Source organism: Zingiber officinale, chromosome 3B (assembly GCF_018446385.1).
Source record: "Zingiber officinale cultivar Zhangliang chromosome 3B, Zo_v1.1, whole genome shotgun sequence".
Lineage (NCBI taxonomy): Eukaryota > Viridiplantae > Streptophyta > Magnoliopsida > Zingiberales > Zingiberaceae > Zingiber > Zingiber officinale.
Genome location: NC_055991.1, coordinates 30,804,342 through 30,822,716, shown reverse-complemented (window position 1 = coordinate 30,822,716; position 18,375 = coordinate 30,804,342). Strand labels below are relative to the sequence as shown.

The window sequence follows — 18,375 nt, the reverse complement described above, 5'->3', positions numbered from 1 at the left end:
TTACACAATATTTTGCTTGAGAAACAAGAACCAATACCAGAAAATCACACGGATAAGAGGTGGAAATGATTTAAGGTACAAGTATATAATTTCCATAAATTAGTTTTTAATTATTTTAATGTACGCAATAAAATTAATTTAATTTTATGATACTTCTTTGAGTGTAGGGTTGTTTGGGAGCATTAAATGAGACTTATATTAATATCAAAGTCCCAGCAGATGATAGCCCTAGGTATCGAACCAGAAAAGGTGAAATTGCAACCAATGTCTTGGGTGTATGCACACCGAACATGAAATTTAGCTATGTCTTACCGGGTTGGGAAGGATCTGCGGCAGATGGTAGAGTCTTAAGGGATGCTATTAGTAGGAGAAATGGCTTGAAGATTCTTCAAGGTAATTAAGTTATAATGGTCATAAAAGATTAATAGTTACTTGTAATATAGTTAACAACTATTTTGTTTGTATATCTTTTCTTCTATATATTAATACATGTTCACTTGTAATATTTATAGGTTGTTATTATTTGTGTGATGCTAGTTATACAAAAGGGGAAGGATTTTTGGCACCATATAGAGGTCAAAGGTACCACTTGGCTGAATAGAGGCAAGGTTACCAACCAACTACAGCCAAAGAATACTTTAATATGAAACACTCTCAAGCGAGAAATTGCATTGAGAGGTGTTTTGACATTTTAAAAGCTAGATGGGCTATATTGAGAGATAAGTCTTTTTATTCGTCAAAGACTCAATGTAGGATTATATCTACTTGTTATATTCTCTATAATTTCATAAGATCTGAAATGACAATTGATCCAATAAAGACTTAGGTAGGTGTCCTTAAGTCAAATGAAAGTTACGATGACGATGATGATTACGATGACGATGATGATAATTAGATAAGGTATTGTGAGACCAGTGTTGCTTGGACAGAATGGAGAGACAAGCTTGCAGATGATATGTTCATGAGTTGACAGTCATTAGTTAATTAAATATAGTGTTGTTTCTTAAAATTTGAGTTTCATTTCCATGTATTTGAACTATTTGATTGTGTTGTATTTGAATTTATTATCCATTTGAAAAAATTTGAACAATTTAATTATATTTGAACATTTTGTTTACGTTAAACTTGTTGGGATGTATACTATAAGCCTATCTTTTGTATGAACATCTGTTTTGAAATATTTTGAAATGAGAATAACTTTAATCAAATGTTTGCATTTTGTATTTATATATATGTCAATGTAGTTGTCCATTTAATTTATATTGTAGATAACATGGTGTGTGGTGTCACACAGAAGATCATGTTATCAGTTCCTTATAAATTATAAATAGTGGCTCACAACCAAGATGGATTGGGACAAACCATTGAAACGGTTGTAGTGTAATTTGGTATTAGTCTGTCTTGACTATAAAATTACACTAGTACACTATGTGTGTATTGAGCAGGACCATTTGAGGTTGTTCGATTTATACTGACTATAAAAAAGAACAGAACCTCTGTTATTATGGATGTGTGTCCTCTTAATCCCTATATAATAACAAGCACGTATACTTAGTATTTATTTCTTTAACTTATCAATGGATGAGATTTATTCGTTAAATCAATAGGCCCGATGAGTTGGGAAATAATACTATTTATATGATGTGTTGTTGATTATAGAAGGAATCTGTGTCCTAATTATTTAGGCTGATAATGTTCACTTGAGGAACTCATAAGGATTATCATATAAACCCTGCAGGTGGACTTAGTCCGGCATGATAATAAAGTTGAGTGATACTACTCTTGGAATCAAATGTTAATTAATTGAGTTGCCAGTAACTCATTTAATTAACGGATATACGATATCTTAAACACGGGGAGATTAACACACTCATGATAAGAAGGAACTCATATTGTAATATGAGATTGGTGCGGTAGTTCAATAATCACCCTTTCGTGGTATGAGTTATTATTGATGGACTTGAGTTGAGTGTTCGGACCGAATACAGGAAGCCCAAGCCCATCAGGAGGCCTAAACTAATTCCTCCTCTAGGTCTCTGTTGTAGCCTCTATATAAAGCCTCGCATCCACCCATCCATGAGTTGTTGGTTTCGGTTTCGGCGCCACCTCCTCCTCCCTTGCTAGGGCCGGCTCATCTTCTTCTCCTAGGACCGGCGACACCTCTTCTTCTCCTAGGGACGGCGACACCTCTTCTTCTCCTAGGGTTGGCAGCACCTCTTCTTCTACTAGGGGTCGGCGCCTCCCCTCCTCCTTGCTAGGGTCGGCACCCCTCCTTGCTAGGGCAGGCGCCTCTCCTTGCAAGGATCTCATGGTGGCCGACGGATTGGAGGAGAGGAAGAAGAGGAGAATGCACCCCCATCGTAAAGCTTCACTTGGTGATCAGCGGTTTGGATCCAACGATTAGAAGGGTGTTTGTTATCTTGGTAAATCGTCACCCACACAACGTCCAAGAATAGGAGAGGAATACAGCAGAAGATCAAAAGGTCTTTAGCTACAAAGGAAAGGTACAACTAGTTCTTTAATTTCGCTGCGTAATTAGTTTGATTTTCTTTGTATAGATTTTGAATACCAGCACAGGAGGTCAGCGATCTTGTACTTCGATCAAGGTGTGCTTTGATCCGTCAAGAACTTGCTTGATTGATCAAACACATGTCTGATCGAATATGCGGATTGCTATGAAAAGTTCTGTACTTGCACAATTTTTATACAGGGAAATTGAAACAGAATGGAATTACAGCGCCTTCAAAACCATTTGATTGTATCTGGGATTTATATATTATCAATTTAAACAATTAGATTATATTTTTCATATGCACAATGTTGTATTTGGATTGTTTAATTTCAGTTTCTAATGGCAGGAAAGAGCCAAAAGAGTCTAAAGGGTGTAGCAACAACCAAGGATGTACCAACTTGATCACAACCAGTTCTATTAAACCCAACTGAACTTGTAGAAAGTTCAATGCCAATGAAGGTTAAAAGAAAAACTCATAGCACCAAACACTTGTGGACAAAACAAGAGGATGCTGCATTAGTTGACTGTCTGGTTGAGATAAGCAAAGATTTAGCTTGGAAGAGCGAGAATGGTTTTAGAACTAGGTACTTATTGCATTTAGAGAAACTCATAGCTACTAAAGTGCCATCAAGCAATCTGAAGGCTACCCCTCATGTCGAGTTAAGGTACAAGCTACTGAAGAGGCAGTTCCACGCTATCAACGAGATGATAAATCATAGCAGTGGATTTGGGTAGAGCGATGTTGAGAAATGTATCATTGCATCAAAGGATGTGTTTGATGATTGGGTTACGGTAATTTTTTCCATAATTTCATAAGGTTTTCATTTCTTTGATGATTGTGAGTTTTTTTGCTAATAATATATTTTAAATTAGAGTCATCCGGTTGCTGTTGGTTTAAGGAACAAAGAGTTCCCCCACCTTGACGACTTAATGTCTGTGTGGGGGAAAGATCGTGCCACAGAAGTTGGTGCAAAAACCCTGGCTGATGCAGTAGAAGATATCAATTTATGTGATGAAGAAACTAACACATTTGAGTATGAAATAGATGAATATGCTGAATTTCACAAAGATGAAGAATATGTCAAAGAGGAAACAAAGAAATCAGATATGGAGACTCAAGATTCATTTTGTCCATCAAACAACAAGGCAACCACTAGAAAAAAAAAGAAGTTTGATGATGTTCTAGGTGACTTGGTAGGAGAGATTAGCAAGTATGTCACTGTTATTACAGAGACGAATGAGGAGATGAAGGGAATTTCCACCTACTTCAAGAAACAGACTGAGAACAATGATAGAAAAATGAGGATATATGATGAGCTAATGGAACTTTCTGATTTTCTCAACAAGAAATTATGGATGTCGAGGAGTACATTCTCAAGGATGACCACAATTTGATAACTTCTTTGCATTGCCAAAGACATTTAGGAGAGAATATGTGATGAAACATCTCTCCAAGATCAACCCATATGCGACCAATTAGAAAATGAATTAGATATTTGAATTAAGTCGTTGAATCTTATATTTTGATATGTTTTTGACAATTATGATATTATTTAAGACAAACTTGTTGGATGAATACCATTTTGGATTGAACTTATTGGATGATTCCTATTTTGGATAGAATTTGTGTGATGTAGTAATTTATAATTCAAATCTTGTTGTATATTTCTTTATTGTGCTTCTAATTTAGATGTCTTATTTTTTTTCTAGTGATTCATTGTTAAATAGATGATTGCAACTTACTTTGTGTGTTCGTTTAGCTCCTTGTAGCTCTAACCATCTCAATGGAAAGCTAGTTATTGACTTTGTTGAGAAAAATCACAATGTAAGCATCAGTCCCTAGCATGCAACACTATTTCGAATTCTCTTCAATTCCTTTTTGTTATAACAATTCATTTTAAATGCATGATTAAATCAACATTTTCATGACAAAATACTATTGTGTGGGATTGCACGCTTTCTTTGGAAGTGCATTAGTTGTTGGTCTGTTTTTGGCAAGAACTAGAATTGTAGTATAGCAACGGGAGACAATTCGAATCAATTATGCTTTGGATTCTTTGACAATTGAAGCTCATGGGTCTCACCTAAAGGTCGCCTCATTAGCACATGGAAGAAGCACCATGTCCATGCATTGCAAGTCACAACCTCAAAATGAGGAATCCATGAAGCTGAAGCCCGACTTTATTTTGCTAGAGACCAAAAAAGCAGAACTCCCATTCTCATTCATTGTTAGATAAAGATTTTGGTTGAATTCTTTGGCATCTTTATGGACACACTTGGATAGTTCTAGCAAAGAGGACCTGATGGTAAAGGAGATATGGATTGTATGAACATTTTGATTGGATTAATCAATTGTATTTTATTTTTATTTTTTAAGAAAAAATATGGTAAATGTGGAATTAAATTCTTTTGTGACCTTCTAAAGTTACGTCTAAAATAATAAATAATAGTAACTAAATATTAATATTAATAATTTATTTTATTTTATTTTTAAAAAATTAATCAAATATTAAATTAATTTAACTGTAAAAATACCTAATCAGGGGTAATAAAGTAAATGTTAAATTAGGTTATACATTAAAACCTCCAACCAAACAAGTTTTTATTACATTATCTAGGATTAAACTAAACAACATTAGGTTATGTTGTATTCTCCATAACCTTGGTTATGATTACTTGGCAATCACATAACCAAGGTTATAGATGATGACTTGAAGTAAACGCACCTTTAAGGTTAAAGTCAACCCCCAGGAACCATTAAACCATCAGTTTCGAACAGTTGAACCATCGATTCCGAACAATAGTCGAGTTTAGCAGGATATATTATATATCCGTGATATTCAAACCATTCGTAATGGTAAATAATCTATTAGAACTCATCTATATTTCTCGAATTATCCTAATAATCAATCAAAAATTTTTATAGGACCAAATTGATCATCTTTAAGGATGAAGATTAGTCAATTTAAAAGTTCAATATCTAGATTAAAGAAAAAAAACACAAGAACAATATTTTTATACCGTTCTTTAGAACAGTTGTTAATATTTGTATTAAAATAATTTCTTTTTAATATTTAATTTTCTTCTAAGTTAAAGTAATTAAATATTAAATATCTTTCTTCTGGTCTTTTCCCTCTCATCAACTATTATATCATATAATATAATATAAAATAAAATGATTCGCTCATCTAGCATCTCTGTCAACTCATCCCTAAATTAATACAGAAAAAAATAAATAACGAATAACTAATAACCATTAGTATAAATAGCCAAAATATAAAGGAGGACAACTATAATCAACTATCATGGATCAACACTTTTATCCTCATATCACAATTGATACGGCATGATATGAGTATTTTTAATAGATTTTGAAATTAATTTTCAATAAATACAAAATATCACGTTAGATATATGATCTCCTCATGCAAAGAATCATTATGCTAAAACTAAATACCCCTCATAATTTACTGTTATTTTACCATAGGATCAAGATAATAGGCCACTTGGATGAGTGTATCATATTTTACTCGAAATGTAAGATGATTTTGATTGACTTATAAGGAGATTTTAAATCTTGATCGACTTATAAAATAACAACGAGAGACTTATTAAAAGATAGGAAATAGTTTTGCTCTGTGATAGTCTAGAACATGTCTAAGTGCAAGTTGGAGAAACACAAAATGTTAACACACAACTAAGGTTAAATCTCTAAACAGATGCAACACCATCTCTTCTATTTCAATTTAGTGTTCTCGCCCTCAAGAGGTGTCTTCTCTGTGTCGGTCGCAACCTAGAACACGAATGATAAACTCAATTTACGAACAAATGATCCATTATCCAAATGTAAGTAAACTTAAGTTTTAAGGTCATTGACGAGAGCAATCCAAGGAAGTGGGAGCTTACTCGAGTGCAAAAGCTTACTTGTTGTGTGATGGATTTGAGGCCGAGGGTGGAATCCTCCTGAAACTCACCCCTGCATGCCTTCCGAGCTTCGATGTCCAGTCTACTTTCACAGCGACAAGGCCTTCTCCGGTGGACAGCAGCTTCCTTGCTTGACTGAAGTTACTGAAATCACTGATGCAAAGAAGGCTTGTCGCCAGTAAGAGCAATGCAGACAACAAACACCTGAGCTTTTCCATCTAGTTGATTTTCCTCCTCACTTGAGTCTTGTAAATGAACTGACTTAGCTGTTCCAATCATTGGATTCTCCTATGTTTTTCTGCACCCTCTTTCAATTCTTTATGGACCACTGTTTTCAAACGCATGTGATTGATCTTTGCTTTATGCCGCAATCTCTGACCTTTGCCACCACCTGTTTCTTCATTTGTTGACTAACTCTACTGTTTATGCTGACAGAACATGGTTCTGAAAGTTTATTGATCCAAGAAGGAGAATGTTTTTTTAACACGCATTTGCATTCAAAGTATAAATAAATAAATAAACAATGTGAAAAACTAAAATTCTTAGTTTTTGCAATGCAACAAAAGTGCCAAACCCATAGCATTTCAATTGAAAATTCAACTAGACATCAACCAAACTAAACAAAACACTAAACTGCTAGGCTGACAAATGGTGAAGCAATTACCACTATTTTTGAAGAGCATGTTCAGCAGATTGCTCACTATCCAAACTCATGTCATTGATAGCATAATGAAGCACTGGCAAAAAAAACAAACAAATACTTTGAAAAAATTTGATTGACATCTGATTTTTAGACATCATGTTAACAGATTTCAGTAATGTTTTGCTGGTTTTGATCTTCCAATATTGGTTTCAGCCTTTCAGGCACAAATGCAGATGTGAGATTGAGGATATCGGGGGTTGGGATGCTCCTTTGCATTCAACCAGCCCACGGTCGAACATGATAACAGTGGTGCGTGCAGAACTCATAGTCCGACCCAGTATGAACGACCGTTGCTGTTATGAATCGGTGAAGTGGAGGGTGAAGTCACACACCACTCGTACCAAACCTGCACATGAAAGAGCAAAATGGTACCTCAAGTAAAACAACAAATGGGATGGGATGTGCCAAATCCTGTACAAAAACTAAACAATGGAAGAACCTTGGTAGCACCAGAGCGCCGCCAAAAGTGAACTTCTATTGTAGACCCTCTAGGAACATAGAGAGGTTCTCGAAGAGGAAAGAATATGGGGAACCTGGAAGCGAAGAAGAAAATTTGTGCATCAGTAGCCTATGCATACGTATGTTATTAGCCAGTTCATAAGGGATGGATCAGAGATCACATGTACCAGCTAAACATATTAGGTGTTAGAGTGGATGGTTCAATGCCAAGATGAACGTCGCTATAGAGAGTTGCATCAAAATAACCAGCAAAACCTATCCAAACGAATGTCAAAAGCAAAAGTTCCATAAACTACAGAGCAGCCAACTTAGCAGCTTACCATGCACCACAGCAGATCCAGTGTCCAACGGTATCTCAAATCGAAGCTTCTTATACCTTTCATTGCCTTTATTGGAGTATTCCGGGTGAGCAAATGTAAATACCTAATTAAGTATAACTAGTTTCTCAGAGAAGAAAAGTTAAATAGAAGCCAGAGGAACATATGATTAGATACCAAGTTATGCACCATAAATAACAATAACGACCAAAAGAATGATCAAGTAATGATCAGCCAACTGCTTTATGAAAAAAAGTCGCTAGTTCGAAAAGTTGTATGCAGGCAAGTTCTCACAGGCAGAGTAGGAGCAAGCCTAGCTACACGGTGCAGTTTTACAACATATGCAGTCTCAAAATGTGCAAGGTCTTTATGGGACTTCACCTGCATAAACAAATTTACATAAACACATGCACGGCCAAAATTAGAGATGAATCCTTTTCGGCTTTGTTAAGACTTACATCGTTATACAGTTTTGTTGCTGTCACTGGTTGTAGAAAACTTGTATACCTGGAGAGAACAACCAGAATTAAGATCTTCATATCAAATGCGATACTAGAACTACTAGAACCAAGAAATTCTCATTGGCTGTGAGTAAATAAGAACTCACGATGACGGAATAGAAATGCCGTCAGGTTTCAAGAACCTCTGTGCTCCATCAAGACATTCAGGGGAGAGTTCATTATCACCAAATGATCCCAGTAACTCACTCACCTAGGTTGGATCACATCATCACTATCAACTCTATTATAGCACTGAAGTGACCAAAATGTTGAAGCTCCTTACCAATATATCAGCTTTTTCTGGGGCATTCCAACAACGCATGTCACTAGAAATTATGGTGACAGCATCTTCCCAACCTTCCAGTTTTACCAAGCTCTGTTAGATAATCAGAGAGTTCCACACAATTCAGAACTATCACCTTATTTACCATGTTTAGTTCTACAAATTACAAAACACATCCAATGCTAGTAGAAATAGCATCCAATTTAACATTTGCATCCCAGGTGCATGACTAGGTGGCAGATAATTACAATCCATAGGTAGCTCATTTAGCGACTAACCACCACCACACCACTTCATAATGAGCATATTACTGAGAATGGAAACCTCTCCTATAGGTACTTAAAAATATTTGGTCAAAATAAAGGAAAAATTCCTTTGTTGTTCAAATAGTAAAAACTCTTTTTTTTTATATATATAAATCATGAAATTCGAAGGGCCTATAGATTTTAGGAGCTAAATACAAAGGAGAAGTAATCAAGTAGCCATCATGTTAAGAATAATCAGCACAAATAGAATAATATTCAGGAGAAGTCATTGCACCTAGAATTAGAAAAAGAAAAGGACTCACATGGAGTGTGATGACAGCATTGGGATTTTTCTCTACCGCATAAACTTTCAATTTCCGACCTGTTTCTTCTGCAGCCTATGATATGAATAATGCATAAAAACTTTTTAAAACCACAAATATCCAAATAAAAAAAAAAATACGGACAGGTATATATATACAATAAAATCAGTAAGAATAGACCGCTCCTGGTCTTTTACTCCTGAATAATATAGAGTAAGAAAAGACTTGCTTTGAGTTTTATGGCATTTGTGGATTACATTACTCTTGGCCTATTATACTCCTGAATGAGAAAGAGTATGAGGAGGCTTGCTTCAAGTTTTATGCCATCTTAAACATCTGAACCAATAAACTAGTCAAAACTAATAACAACATTAACTACCTAACACTAAGAAAGATCGTTGTTATTAAACCAAATGGCAAGGTAAATTTTACAGAAAGATTTTAGCTAGTAAATGTTCCATGATATAGTCCAAAAACATATGGCTAAGAGGATTTTCATGAACTTTGACATATAATTTATTAGCATTAAAAATTTGATCAAATGGTTATGCGAAAACAAGTCTAATATTGCTTTGGGGAATAAATAAGGAATAGCAAATAATATTGATGCAAAAAAAAAAGAATGTAAATCACGTTAATTATACAATAAAGGGGGAATTAATTCAAAAATTGAAGTAAATATATCATTGCAAGGATACACAAAAACTAAATGGAAACAAAAATAACTTACAATGGCAGTTGAAGTTAGCTGAAATAAAACTTAAGAAGTTAACAAAGAATTAGACCAATGATTCCTTTAATCTCAAATCAGCACATGGTCAAACGATATCTACCTCAGGTCAACACATAGATAAAGAAAGAACAAAATAGAGAAATGAAGTGAAATGAGGATGACAAGAGATCTCAAAAACAAATCTCTAAAATGGATTTCTGAATCTGTGCATGCTACAATGAAAGCATTTGAGAATCCTAAGGAAAGATGAATACCACAGCTCAAACTTTTGCTGAAAGTAGTAAATTGATAAAACATGATGTTTTCTTTGTTCCAATTTTCATTAGAAATGAATAGAACAGCTCAATTGGTTGGAACTTGGAAGCAACAAACAAAAAATATGATGTTTTTCTCAATTTGTGTATTCCTTGGAAATGGATAGTGTGTTAAAAAAAGAAGAGAAAAACAGTTCCAAGAAGGTGCAAAAGAGACTAGAGTACAAAAGCACAAGAAGCATCTTAAAGAAGCCAAATGCCATAGCTTCCCCCTCTTTGACACATCCTAAAGAACACAAATGGAGACACGATACAGAGGACAACATCTAGATTCATAGAAGAAAGTTCTGCCCTTGCATATCATAGAAGCAAAGATGTAATTGCTGGAAAGAAGCAGCAAGGAAAAAAACACACTTTTGCATATTCTAGACATAAAGCAAATGTAGTTGCTGGAAACAAGCAAGCAAAAAGAAGAGATTCTAGCAAAGAGTCTGTAATCTGCAAAAATCCTCTCACAAGCTGTCAGTTGAAGAAGAATATGCAAGCAAACCAGATCTGGAAGAACAATAAGCAAAGAAATAAGCAGCATAAGATAACAGTTGAGAAGGCATGAGGAGTGAGATACGAGGAGTAGCAAAGACAAAAAGGGCATAGAAGGAGAAGTGAAAGAGATGAGAAACTAGATGAAGTTTGGGAGTAGAAAGGTGTTCACTGCACAACTTACAACAATCATGTAGTTGGGAAAGCTATTTATGCACAGGCAGAAAGATACAAAGGATAAGCATATAAATGTCAGAATATGGATACCTTAAAATTAAAGAAAAAGGAATTGGACTTTCAGGTTGAATCAGAAACCTTTGGACCTCCAAAACTACATGAGATGTTTGATCTAACTGATGAGAGAGAGGTGGGTTTGGCAGGCAGTTGTCAAGAGATCAAGGAAGTGGAAGAGCAGTAGTGCCAGTGGAGGTATGGCCAGATCTACCACTGGGTAAGGTGCACATGTTATGGTGATGAATCACTACATTTGTTGTTGCTGCACGAGATCCACAAGCAGAGAGAGCAAGGGGAGTTGCTGGGGGACAGTTGCGTGTGTTCTTGCATGGTTGCCACTTGCATGCACTAGATGTCATTAAGAGGAAGCACATGACTTCTCAGGGCTCATGGAGGTAAGACTAGATCAGCCTGCTTGGAGGAGAAACAGGCGAAGAAAGCCAAAGATCACCTAAAGTGGTGGCAGCAGCTGGACTTCACAGGATGAAGGAACAGCTGGAAAGGTAGTTGGCTATTGCTTGCTTGAGGCAAAAAGAAATGCCTAAAGATGTTATGACAGGAGTCCGATGCATTGCTGGATGTGCAGAGGGACTTTGACACATTGTTGGGCGTGCAAAAAAGATAACTTGAACAAGATAAGAATTCAATGAAGTGACATAATTTTGTGCAGCAAGGGCTTGAGTAAGGAAAGGGGGAGAAAAGAATGAAGGGAGGCCACATGCAGCAAAGATGATGGAGACCACCTCCCCGGCTCCCCCTAAATGTAATACCTCTTTTGGAAAACTGTAACTTTAAATGGTAAACTTTTAATCTTTGATATTATGTTAAGTTTGAAGAAAAGAAAATTGATTGCCTTATTCGTATAAAATAACCAGTATATGCGGGCATATATAGGACACAGTTTCAGACCCTAAACCTCCAACTAATAATAGGGACTAAATTCATTTTGCCTAATAACTCAATTAGCTCAATACCTATAACAGCAAAGAAAAAGAAATTACCTGCAAAGACGCTCTTACAAGTGGTCCTCGTCCAGCTCCTACAACCATTAGTACCTTTTATAGGAGAAAAACATGTTAGCTGCTTATAAAAAGGGGGATGGAAGATTTTTTGGCATTGACATGACCATTAATTATCAAAAACCTCCAAGGACACAGATGTAACAAAGGGAAATTAAAGGTGTTAACTGTTATTGTTGTTGATGCTTGCTCATCTGGGACCCTGTTAATCAATGCTTTACAAATTGCTCTCTGATACTGCAATGCTATCACACAATATTAGCATCATGCACATGCTAAAAGTAACAAAAAGAGAGAAAAAATGATTGAGAATTTACTAAAAACCAGAAAAAAAAAGTGCTTTCCCAGTTTATCCTATAACTTGTTCATAGGCATACATGTTTTTCACCAATATTTCACAAATGAGCAACTAGCACATCATCTAGCAATCTTTTTACAGCCTTATACTTGTCCGTACTAGTTTCCAACAAGAATACAGTGTTGTAAAAATAAATTACTAAATATTCTGCTGCATTACAGGAGCCTTAAAGTCATATTGAAGAAGATACATGCCAGAAATTCAGTTGCCATTGCAACTTGTCACAACATAGCTAATGGACTCAGAATACAAACCTGACTATACTTGACTACATCTTTCTCGAATGTCTCATAAGTTTGAGCCTCCAGATTATCCATGAGAGGCTGCAATAAAATATAGCCATTAATATATAAGACTTCCCTTAGCAAAGAGAATAACTAACAGATTGATAGAAGAGTCTAACAAAACTAACCTGCAATGGTGATTGCAAAAAGTCCCTATAACCAAGCTGTAAGAGCAACTTAATAAGTCAAACAATGATAAATCAGACAATAAGGAAACCATGCCATCATTACTACCTCAAACCTCTCTTGCTCAGGGAGCGGATCCAATCTTTGGTAGAGGTATGCAACATAGTCCAGATAAGGCTTCAATTCATGCCGGGCAGGTAAAGCTGAACAAATACAGGTAATCAAGTATACAGATGAATCATGGCATAACTAATCAACAAATTTAGTAATATACAACTTCAATTAGCCATGAGTAAAACCAGACCTTCAATGGGACTATCATCATCAATAGCGGGCAAAACTTCATCGCCGCTATCGCCAGCAATATTGTGAAGTAAGCTTCCAGAAATTACTATCTGAAAAAACAATGAATCAAGGACCATAAGAACAATAAGAAATAAGAAGACTGCATGAATGTGTTGACAAATGTACAAAAGCAATAGCAATCAAAGAAATTAAAAACAAGATGAGAAGTGCAGACTAAAATTTTAATAAATACAGGTAACATAAAACAGAAGAAAATCATGGATTAAGAAATAGTGAAAGTCTCGTAGTAAGAAAGTAAAAAACTACAAAGAAAAACTCACCTGAACAGAATGATTAAAAAATCCTGTTATCAATTTCTGATGCCGCTTAGATAAACAGGGGTATCCTCTAGCATTTGTCAAGAAGGACTAATTTAAAAAAAAAACAGTCAGAACTTGAGTAAAAACAAAACAGATCAGGTAGCATCCAAATTAAATATTCAAAGTTGAGAGAATGCACATTGGTATGAACAATAGCTGCTCGAACAGGCTCTCCGAACCAACGCCAGACAGAGTTGTTACATGGTAGAGAACTCCTGATCCATGGTTTCCAACACCACATCCAAGTTTGAGAACCATCAAGCATTAATTTATAGAGTATAAAAAAACATAAAGGAACTAGCCCAACTTACAAAATATCAAGAGCTACACCTAGCTGACTATGATGCTCACAGAGCAGTCTAAATGTATTCCAGCATTCCCATGAATCAAGCATTCTTCCACCCTGTGAAATAAAGGAACTTAAGACCATAGCAGACGGCAGAGATATTGCATTTCCTACAAGACCAGATGTGAAACCACCACATCCAGATAGGCATATATGGGTTTGAAAAAGTTGTGGTTGTAGTGGCTAATCAAAAGACTGCATTAGCGGCAAACACTAAACTTATCCCATGAATAGTAATTCACTGAAGGAAAATGAATATTCAGAATTGAAATATAGGTCCTAATAGTTCAACCTATAAAAGAAGCAGTATAAGTTAGGCAGTGTCTGAAACTCTACTTACAGTAAGGTCACAATCTGCATCTGTAGATCCATCCACGATCTCAGATTTTTCCAATGGTACTCTAAGCCACAACTTATAAAAGGAAAAAAAAAAGTAAGAGAATATAGAAAAGAATAAAAGGCACCACATCACCCTGAACAAAATAAGAAATTATGCTGAAGCAACAAACCTGCATGTTGTTTCCTTGTAAGATCTGATTCACACATCTTGCGTAATTACCACAGGAACCTCTCCTAGGAGCGGGTAAAATGCAAGCCTGTTACAAAGATTTGGAAGTATATCAACAAACTATTGTTTGAAGAATGCAGATCAAATTGGTAGTCTCAGCCATTTGATTTTTGATAAAGGTATTTTTCTGTCATTTGAGCTTTGTGGATGGCAATAACTGATATCAGTATCTCAATGAAAAGCAGCAACATCTCCTTTTGTTGTCCCAGTAAAATTGTTCATTTTTCACTCCTATCACCACTTAGTCCTTATTTCCATATCTTATAGATCAAATAGTTTATGAGTCTCCAACAAAAAAGTTCAAGCAATCTAGTTGTCCCTCAAATTTATTTTCCACAAAGGATTAAAATTGCATTTTTGTAAAAAAAAAGTACAATTTTAAGGACATCATTCCTTTTAAAAGCATATATGAAAGAAGTAGAGCTAATTATATTGGGCATCATGCAGCATACTTAAAAAGGTTTGGAAAAGAAAACAAATGGAATTGAGAACCTTCTGAATTATAAATATATCTCTATTGTTTTAGAGTGCTAAAATTTGCAGTTAGATGATACAATTAAAGAAACTTATCAGAGTATAAAAAGTGTATTATTATATAAACATATTTTAGGAGATTCCAAAACAAGGATCCAAAAAAGCACCAAGATAAAGGATAACAGAAACAAAAAGTTACAGGGAGGCAATTCGACAAATACAATCTGTTCATACATCTCATCAACAAAACATCCTCAAACAATTTGCTAAAATTGAAGCAAATTAAACAGAGCACTCAATGTGCATTCTGTGTGAAAAGATGAGAGTACTAAAAAAGAACTCAAATGGCAATGCTCACAAATATTTACCATTATTAAGGAACCATAGGATAAAGAGGCAGAGTCAAACTAAGTCAATTAACCCCACAACAACATATTTGAATTCCATGTGGTACTAAGCAAATAATAATAAGAATAAACACACACAAGAACATTAGGCACAATGTTGCACATCTGAGCATGTAAAAAAGCCTACACCAAGAAATAATATTTGGGAATGAGTAGAAAACCTGCAACGATAGATGTGAAGCCCATGCAATTTCTTGCTTCAATGTAATTTCAGAATCTAATCGAACTTCTTCATTGTCTGAATCTAAATCAATCCAAGAACTAATTTTACCTAGCAAAAAATGTTCAGTTATCAGAAACAAATAAATATAGTCAGCATATCAGTTGTCAAGTACTAACATGCAATAGTCAATAACATAATACTTAACAAGCCAAAAGAGTTGCCAACTGGAACAAAATATGCAATCCATGATTAGTTAACTTTGCTTGCAAAATTAACAAACAAGCAAGGTGCAAAATGCTAATTCCTGAACTAGTTTAGGCCACTAATTGGAACGGTTTTGAAGCAATGACAACCTCTGCTGAAACATATTTACCAGTGTTGGCCTGTTGCATTGCTGGAAATGAAGGGAGAGGAAGAAGACAACGCGAAGGAGAAGTACAAAAATTTTGAACTTACAAACTAAAGAGTGCTGGTTTAAGGTGAGCAAAATGAAGGTTTCTTAAACTAGTTTAAACACCAATTGTATCAACACTAGAAGCATATCAAAATAAATAGAAAGAAATTACGTAAACACATATCAACAGCACAAGCAGAGCAATAATTGCAAGCGAAACATACCAACAACATGACTGCTCCACTGAGAAGGATTAAGAACCAAATCAGATGCTGAAACAGGTAAAATGGTAGCGCCGCCATTGTTATTTCTGATGGAAGGCCTATAGCTAGGGTCGACCTGAACAAGTAGTTAAAAGTACAAGCTAAACAGGGCAGGTCAAAGGAAAAAAACACATTCTATATATAAAAGCCAACCATATTAACTTGATACAACTATAAAGCGGGTGGACCTATGAAATTCAGCAACTAACATTAGCAACTGCATTTCTCAATGTCCTAAACATTAAATGACTTTTGTGAATCTTTTAATTTTTTTGTTAGTCTAACCAAGAAAGAAGCATATTGATAAATGGAGACAAAAGAGCTTCAACAGCTAGCCAATACGTAAACTAGTGGTTCACTTATTCAGTGAACTATCTTGTAGCACCTATGGCAATCTAAATTGTATCTCATGGCAAATGCCAAAAAATGTAATATTTGAATGAATGCAACACTGAATTTTGACTTATCAGGAATGCATTGTAAAATTAGAAGACTTAATATAACTTATGAAGCATTCAAAGAGATAGTGGAGTACATATAATAGACGACAAACGTGGAAAAAAGAGGTTGAATCATATACCACTAGTTCTGGATTTGAGCAAAAGCTTGTATGTTACATGATAACTGTTTAGTTAATTCGTTGATTTTAATTATTCATCCATGCAATCCCACTATACTTAGTATCCAATATTCTCCAACTATTCAATTCACCCATTGCTAAAGACTGTCATGACTGTCAAAGCAATCGAAAGGTTCAATTCTCAATCTCCAAGTTGGATGCCAAAATTTTTCACTGCGTATGTGCTTGATAACTGCTAATATAAACCTAACATCCAACTACTATGCAACTCATTAATCTGACTATTTTTCTACTGGCGATTTAGCTAGAATTACAAATTATCAAGACTCAAAGAAATATCAAAACTTTTAAATAAGGTGAAAATGATACCATGCACAAAACTCAAGCATAAGGTTTATTTATTGGCAATAAAATGAGAAGAAAAGAATAGAGCAGTGACGGTTACTAACCAGAGGAGCCACTACAAAGTCGAAGCCACCAGAAAGACTATAAGTGAGCAGCTGAGGCATATCATCATGGAATTCCGTCTCAATTCCACAATATCGTGACTCACTTTTGTCTCCTGGTCTCTGCCCAAGCGGCATTTTGGAATCAAAACAGTCTGAATTCTCCCACTGAATAAAAATGCGCTCTAAAGAAAGAGGCAGTAAGGATCTCTGAGTAAAGAAAGCACGAGAAAACTCCAACGACTTAGCAGAGAAACAGGATATTCTTACAGAACGTGATTGCTTTCTCCTTTTTTTAGTACAAGCTGCTAGTGAAGTTTAAATTCAGAGGGCTTCAGCTCAATTCCGACCACAAATCTAAGCGGAAGAAAGAGGATCCAGGAACCGCCGTACAAGCACCTCGTCGACTAGCAACGACTCAAAAGACGGCTACAAAGAATCCAGAGAAAGATCCCGACAAGAAGGACACAAGACGCTTCCTTTCGCCACCAAACTCCGAGGAGCGAGGAGGAGAACAGCGAGGCGGCGAGGAATAGGGTTTAAGCAGGGTTTCACCTCGCGCTCAACGCCGAAGAACCCGTCGATTTATATAATTGCGGAGGGTCAATTTCATATATAGTTTTATAATTTTCTTAATTCACTTTAAAGGTAATTTTCTAAAATACTCGACCCATTTTCAGAAACTCCAGGTAAGACCTCTCGTCCCAAATTCCAGAAATACACCCACAAATTTAAAAATCTCACTTTCTCTTCCAGTCCGGTCGCTCAGTAATCCGTTTAAAATTCAGTAGACCGAACTGATTAAATTAAAATCAAATAAGGGGGTGTTTGGTTCTTTCTTAGGAATAGGAATCGGAATGGGAATCATTGTATTGTGGAATGGGAATGGGTATGAATATGGATATCACTCTTAAAAGCAATGTTTGGTTAGTTGTATATCTTCTATCGGAATAAATCAAAGTTTCCTTTTTTACCCTTAAAGGAAAATAAGAGAAAAAATTAGATGTGAGAGAAAGATGAATGTGAGAGAAAAATATGATGAGAGAAAAGTATTATGAGAGAAAAAGTGTGATAAGAAAGAATGAAGAGAGAGAAAGTGTGATGAGAGAAAATGAAAAAAAAGAGTGTGATTGGAGAGAGCATGATGAGAGAAAATATGATGTGAGAGAAAGTATGATAGGAGAGAATGAAGAGAGAGAAAATATAGTGAGAAAAAAATGAGGAGAGAGAGTGAGGAGAGAGATTGAGGAGAGAG

The 18,375-nt window shown here is 35.5% G+C and overlaps 1 protein-coding gene across 1 annotated transcript; it reads right to left on the bottom strand.

The window, feature by feature from the left end:
* Window positions 1-6,962: 6,962 nt before the first annotated feature.
* On the bottom strand, window positions 6,963-17,719 carry LOC122056296 (protein arginine N-methyltransferase 5-like). Its single transcript, XM_042618189.1, has 24 exons — window positions 17,391-17,719; window positions 17,124-17,305; window positions 16,056-16,170; window positions 15,436-15,545; window positions 14,335-14,421; window positions 14,166-14,237; window positions 13,791-13,882; window positions 13,619-13,694; window positions 13,441-13,527; window positions 13,119-13,209; window positions 12,923-13,017; window positions 12,817-12,852; window positions 12,659-12,727; window positions 12,215-12,283; window positions 12,029-12,082; window positions 9,267-9,341; window positions 8,699-8,791; window positions 8,523-8,626; window positions 8,374-8,422; window positions 8,210-8,296; window positions 7,919-8,021; window positions 7,766-7,853; window positions 7,579-7,672; window positions 6,963-7,485 (listed from the first exon to the last, which is right to left on the bottom strand). The coding sequence occupies exons 2-24, from the start codon at window positions 17,256-17,258 to the stop codon at window positions 7,402-7,404; spliced, it is 1,965 nt and encodes a 654-aa protein (XP_042474123.1). The 5' UTR covers window positions 17,259-17,305; window positions 17,391-17,719; the 3' UTR covers window positions 6,963-7,401.
* Between the last annotated feature and the right edge of the window lie 656 nt (window positions 17,720-18,375).